The sequence below is a fragment of the Gekko japonicus genome, unplaced genomic scaffold, assembly GCF_001447785.1.
Source record: "Gekko japonicus isolate JY-2015 unplaced genomic scaffold, Gekko_japonicus_V1.1 scaffold3619, whole genome shotgun sequence".
NCBI lineage: Eukaryota > Metazoa > Chordata > Lepidosauria > Squamata > Gekkonidae > Gekko > Gekko japonicus.
The window spans coordinates 45,468-52,032 of NW_015165345.1; the positions used below are offsets into that span (position 1 = coordinate 45,468).

At 46.8% G+C, this 6,565-nt stretch overlaps 1 protein-coding gene across 1 annotated transcript in view; it reads left to right on the forward strand.

Annotated features, from left to right (window-relative positions):
• The window catches only part of ATP8B3 (ATPase, aminophospholipid transporter, class I, type 8B, member 3), a gene marked incomplete at its 5' end in the record, with an annotated part of 76,862 nt that overhangs the window by 44,387 nt on the left and 25,910 nt on the right, over positions 1-6,565 (forward strand). The window contains one exon of the mRNA XM_015410569.1: positions 1,753-1,864. Coding sequence (XP_015266055.1) covers positions 1,753-1,864 — 112 coding nt within the window. The remainder of the gene's footprint in view (positions 1-1,752; positions 1,865-6,565) is intronic.

Below are 6,565 nucleotides of genomic sequence, written 5' to 3' on the forward strand. Positions count from 1 at the left end.
CTGCACTTAAAGGAGCCGGCATTTCCCTTTTAAGTACACGGAGCCGGCGTTTCCCCTTTAAGAGCAAAGAGCCGGCGTTTCCCTTTTAAGTGCACGGAGCTGGCATTTCCCTGCAAGCCTGATCTCGAGTGGAGATTGGGCTTGGGAGGAAACGCGGGTTCCATGAACTTAAAGGCAGCCACCCCTCTCTCTCAAGAGAGAAGGGAGAGGGGTGGCTGTGGATGTTGGGGGCAGGGACCCCCAAACGGGGGACCCCTGGCAAACCGGGGGGGTTGGCAACCCTTGTCCTTTCCCAGGAAAACCTTGTGAAGTAGGTTAGGCTGAAGGGCTGTGACGGGCCCAGAGTCAGACGGTGGGCTTCCATGATAAAACTAGGATTCAAACCCGGTTCTCCCCAGTCTTAGCACAGCACTCTAACCACTATGCCACACCAGGTGATGCAGTGCTTAGAGTCTCACCTGACCTTTTCCCCTAATATTTGGGGGGGCATTACTCCTAAGGGAGCTGCAGTGGCTCAAGTGGTTAAGACGCTGAACTGCAGGCTGGAAGGTCGGTAGTTCAGCAGTTCGAGACCCAAGTGCAGCATGACGGAGTGAGCTCCCGTCTCTGGTCCCAACTCCTGCCAACCTAGCAGTTCGAAAGCAAGAAATTGCAAGTAAATAGGTACCGCTTCGGTGGGAAGGTAACAGTGTTCCGTGCGCCTTGGCGCTTGGTCATGCCGGCCACTTGACCATGGAAACGTCTTCGGACAGCGCTGGCTCTTCGGCTTGGAAACGGAGATGAGCACCGCAACCCCAGAGTCGGATTTGACTGGCTTTCGAGCAAGGGAACCTTTACCTTTATTCCTAATATCTTTTAACATTTCCCCCCCTTCTAACTGAGATTCCCCTGTGTTTGCAGAACTTTGAACTGTAGCTAGGATTGGCCTTATTTTGTGGGTTTTTTGATCCGTGCTGCGGCAATTTGTATATATAAATGATGTATATTGCCCATTTAAACCCCCTATAAATGGCACATGAAAAATTACAGTCTGCATAAACAATACAAGGAGATGGATGAAACCACCAACGGCAAGCGGAGAACTGAAACTGTCTACAAAAACATAAATGGATGTGAGAAGAAACAAAAGAGGGAAGCTTCACCTTTTCCTGCTTCAGAAGCCAGGAAGAAGTTTGGATGCAAGAGAAAAGTGGGGATGCAGACAGGGCTTTTTCAGTGGTGGCACGTCACCTTGGGAAAGCCCCTTCCCCTTAAAGCTCACTTGGCATTTACTTTGCTGTCTTTTAGACACCGGGCCAAATAATGTCTCTCTCCCTATGCTTTGAACTGAGATGTGCTATTTCTGTGGCCTGCTTCTAGCATGGGGCTCTTTAATGAATATTTCTTAAAATGTGTTTTTATGTCAGTGCAGGCCTTTTACTTGTTTTATTGCTGGTTTTAATGCTGATGATTTTAATGCTTGCTTTTATCATTTTGTGGCTGCATTTGTTTTAACCTTGTGCACGGCCTCGAGTGGTTCTGTAGAAACACCACACACAAATTTTCCAATCGAACAAATAAAACATCAAATCAAAACAATCGCAATACAATTGCATTAGGGCAGAAAAGGGTTTCATAAGTGTCATCGATAAATGATGAATGCAAAAGTCTTGATTTTTTTTAAAAAAACTGATTTTTTTTAACTGAATTATGGAGTTTACGGCCAGATTTCAAACTGTTATGCACAGTTACCCATCTTGCTTCCTGTTTCAGCTCCTTGGGGCCACAGCCATCGAAGACAAACTCCAAGAGGGAGTCCCAGAGACCATCCACCTCCTCAAAAGGGGGGGCATGAAAGTGTGGGTGTTGACCGGAGACAAGCAAGGTATGCCTGATTTGATTCTAGAGGCTTGGGTCTGGTATGAAAACTACAGGAAGGACAGAGTTGCCCCTCCCTTAATGCCTCCACCCCATGCTGAAACAGCAACCAGTTTGTTTCCTTCTGCTTAGTGGTAGAGCATCTGTTTGGCATGCAGAAAGTCCCGGCTTCAATTCCTGGAATCTCCGGTTGAAAAAAGAACTAGGCTGAAGGTGACATGAAAGACCTCTGCCCAAGACCCTGGAGAGCCGCTGCCGGTCTGAGTAGACAATATTGACTTTGATGGACTGATGGTCTGGTTCCGTATGAGACAGCTTCATGTGTTGATGTGTTCAAAGTTTCTGCAGGCATCAGAAATTTTCCTTTCTGCTCCAGCAAACCACCTCCAGAGATGTCTTGGGCTGCGTTCAGACGGGCAGCTAATCCCGCCATTGGCCCGGCTCTAATTTGATCCCGATCTTTTTACTCCGGTGTTGCACGACCAAACAGCTCCCCAGTGAATCCCCTTACAGCGTGCGGACTCTGCAGTGGATTGTCTAGACGACATCCGCATGAAGGAGCTGCACAGGCGGGGTTTAAAAAAAACCCAACTGTTTGCACATGTGCATCTGTGCCTCAACATGCACTTGTTTTTCCGCGCATGTGTGGAATTGAATGGTTAAAGCACCGCCAGTGGTACCTCCCTCTAGGTACCATTTCATTTATTTGACGCAGTTCATAAATTTCACGGGCTATTCAGAAACATGAAATTATCCGGAACGTTTGAGCGGAGCTCTGCGGCTGTCGCACGTTTATGCATTTATGCGCATATTGCTAAAAAATTTTTTAAAATGGTAGCCGTCTGGGATGGTCTGGGCTCGGGGCTGACCGGGCTGACCATGGAAGCGGCACCTTTCCCAGATGTCGCTGTCTGATCGTTCCCTTTAAATCTGCCAGGCACTCGTGCCTGGGTTGGATCTAAAGACCCATCTGATCGGGACCTTGGACAGTTATCACTCATTTGACGGCATGCTGGTTCAGAGTGTGGCCGATGGGTTAAAAAAGCTACCTTATACTGAATCAGATCGTTGGTCCACCAAGGTTGGTATTGGTCCACCAAGGTCAGAGGCTCCCCGGAGTTTCAGGCAGTGGTTTTCCCCTTCCCCTGCTAATGTGTTTGTACTAAATGCCCCTGTACAGATCTATGGTGCAGCCTCATTTAGAATCCTGTGTACAGTTCTGGCCCCCGTATCTAAAAAAGGACATTGCAGATCTCAGAAAAGTACACCGGAAGGCAATCAAGATGATGAGGTGGGGAGAGACCCTTCCCCACGAGGAAGGGCTGAAGAGTCTGGGACTTTTCACTTAAGAAAAGAGACAACTTAGGAGGGGACACAATAGAGGCGGACATAATTATGCGTGGGATGGAGAGAGTGGACAAAGGGAACTTTCCCTCCCTCTCCTAGAAGACTAGATCTCGAGGGCACCCAATGAAGCTGATGGGCAGTAGATGCAGGACAGACGAAAGGAAAGACTACTTTATACAAAGTCTAAGAGTGGTGAAAATGTGGAATTCGCTGCCAGAGTGTTGGGATTCTTTGATTCAGGGTTGATGGTCGTATTGCAAACACAAGAGCACACACTTAGTAAAAGAAAAATATCTTTACTACAAAACAAAATAAAACATGGGTAAGGCACTTTGGATAAGCGTGTCAGCTTCGGTAAATGCAGGGATTCAAAATCTCTGTTGGCTTTGTAGATTAGAACGGAGCATCTTTGCAGGTCCGGCAAACCAAAATCTTGTAGCCAAAAACTCTAACTTCAAAAGAACTCTCTCTGCCTCTTCTAACTCAGTTCAAGAAAACATTGTGCTTCTTTTGTGTTGCAAATAAACCATCCTCTGCTACCATTATGTTGGGATTCTTTGATTCAGGGTTGATGGTCGTATTGCAAACACAAGAGCACACACTTAGTAAAAGAAAAATATATTTACTACAAAACAAAATAAAACATGGGTTTATCACACTTTGGATAAGCGTGTCAGCTTCGGTAAATGCAGGGATTCAAAATCTCTGTTGGCTTTGTAGATTAGAACGGAGCGTCTTTGCAGGTCCGGCAAACCAAAATCTCGTAGCCAAAAACTTCAAAAGAACTCTCTCTGCCTCTTCTAACTCAGTTCAAGAAAACATTGGCCCCTGCCACACGGCAGAGGAAAAGCCGCCAAAAAGTGTGGCTTTTAAAAGCTGCGCCAAAGTTGAAACGGCGCGGCGGGATCCCACGGATCCCCTGGCCGCGCCACCTTTTCTCCCCGGCACGATCAGACGCCGGGGAGAAAACACAGATCTGACGGCGAGCCAGCCGAACTGCGCATGTCGGAGCATGCACAGTTCGGCTAGGAGCTGGGGACGCGCCGGCGAAAGGACGCGCCGGCGATCAGACTCCCGGTTTGCGACGCACCTTTGAGATGAACCACCTCGGTAGGTGGTTCCAACTTGATGCGGGTTGTCGCGCGGAAGGGCCAGTTCGGGGACGGAAGCACTACGCTTCCCAGATGTTGTGGTGTGATCGCGGGCATTTGCTCCGCCCCCGAACCGTCCCGCTCCCGGCCCAAATCCCCTCGTGTGAACGGGACCTTGGTGCTTCTTTTGTGTTGCAAATAAACCATCCTCTGCTACCATTATGTTGGGATTCTTTGATTCAGGGTTGATGGTCGTATTGCAAACACAAGAGCACACACTTAGTCAAAGAAAAATATCTTTACTACAAAACAAAATAAAACATGGGTAAGGCACTTTGGATAAAATAAATAAAATAAAAGGTTACATACTTGCAGTTACTTTCAGTACTATATGCTAACAGCTACATCTTTCTAACTGTCTTGGCTTCTAGAAGAGAACTTCCTCTCTGGTTCAAACAAAGGGCCATGAACCTTGTGAATACATTAATGCTAGATCAAAGCATTTCACTTCATTAGGATAAACAACTCCCACAAACATTCACGCCCTTGAATACATTATGTAACATAACATCCTGTTTCCTAACAAACAACATTTAACTCTGTAATGACTGAAGTGTAAGCAACTTGAAATTCCAACACAGAGGAAGTCGTGATGGCTACACAAATCGACAGCTTTAAAAGATAGATTCATGGAGGATAAGTCTATAAACGGCCATTAGCCATGGTGGTTAAGGGGAACCTCCACATTCAGAGGCACTAATTCTCTATAGCTGAGAGCCAGGAGGTAACCTCAGGGGAAGGCCTCAGCCTCTGTGCCCCGTTGCTGGCCCTCCAGAGGAACTGGTTGGCCGCTGTGTGAGACAGGAGGCTGGATGATAAAGCTGCTGGTCTGATCCAGCAGGGCACTTCTGACTTATGGTGACCCAATGAATTAATATCCTCCAGAATGTCCTATCATTAACAGCTTTGCTCAGGTCTTGCAAACTGAGGGCCTTAGCTCCCTTGATGGAATCAATCCATCTCATGTTGGATCTTCCTCTGTTCCTGCTGTCTTCAACTTCTCCTAGCATTATTCCCCAGCACCCCCAGTGTAGGCCACACCCCTGTGTTATCGGAAGTGTGATCATCCAGCCACACCCACCTTTTGCTTCTTATTCTGTTTACCTTGTTTGTTATCAAAACCCAGGGCCTATTTTTGTAGCAGGAACTCCTTTGCATGTTAGGCCACACATCCCTAATGTAGCCAATCCTAATGAGTGTCTGCTGTTGGGTGTGGCCTATTATGCTAATGAGTTCCTGCTGTGTGTGGCCAACTTGGGAGCCAGCCGGAACTCCGTTCCTGCGCGTTCCTGCCCCAAAATAGCCCTGATTAACAGCCTTGCTCAGGTCTTGCAGACTGAGGGCCACTGTGGCTTGCTTTATTGAGTCAAGCCATCTCACGTTGGGACTTCCTCTTTTTCCGTCTACCTTCAGCTCTTCCTAGTGTTTTCTTTTTTAATTGACCCATTTTCAATGGGAGATGCCGGGGATTGAACCTGTGGCCTTCCTGCCATGCCAAGCTGATGCTCTCCCACTGAGCCAGGATCCCTGCCTAAGCAGAGGTGGTTTACCATTGCCTTCCTGAATTTAGCAATCCTCATCTTCCTTGAGTCGAATCTCTTTTCTTCGGGTAGCCCAAAAATCTTCTTGGTCTCTTGAGGGGCTACTGGACTCAGATCTAGATCCCCCCCCCTTTTTTTTCCTTTTTGTACTTTGTTTCTTTGTTAATAGTAGAGTTATACAACAACAGGGTACGAAAGCATACTAACAGATCGCAATTTAGCAATACATTCGTCATCAGTTTGGTATACAAGATAAAAACAGAGCTAGCCACTATACAGCAAAGTGTTGAAAAAGCTTCAGAACAAAGTACGTTACCAGCAATGTTGAATGTAATAACTATTTCAAAACCTAAGGTCACTAATTATTTAGTGGTAATAATAGAAGAAATATAGAGTTCTAGCATGCTCTAATAAAATATCAGATCTAGTTCTACCGCAGACCACGATGGCTACCTGTGGTCATTTCATGCAGGAGTGCACAAGAGCAGAGCTCCGGCAGTAAAGAGCCCAGGGGGCGGGCACATGCAACAAGCCCCACCCCCTGCTCCCAGCAGCTCCAGGCCACGAGGAACAAGAAGCCTCTTTCTTTCTTTCTTTCTTTCTTTCTTTCTTTCTTTCTTTCTTTCTTTCTTTCTTTCTTTCTTTCTTTCTTTCTTTCTTTCTTTCTTT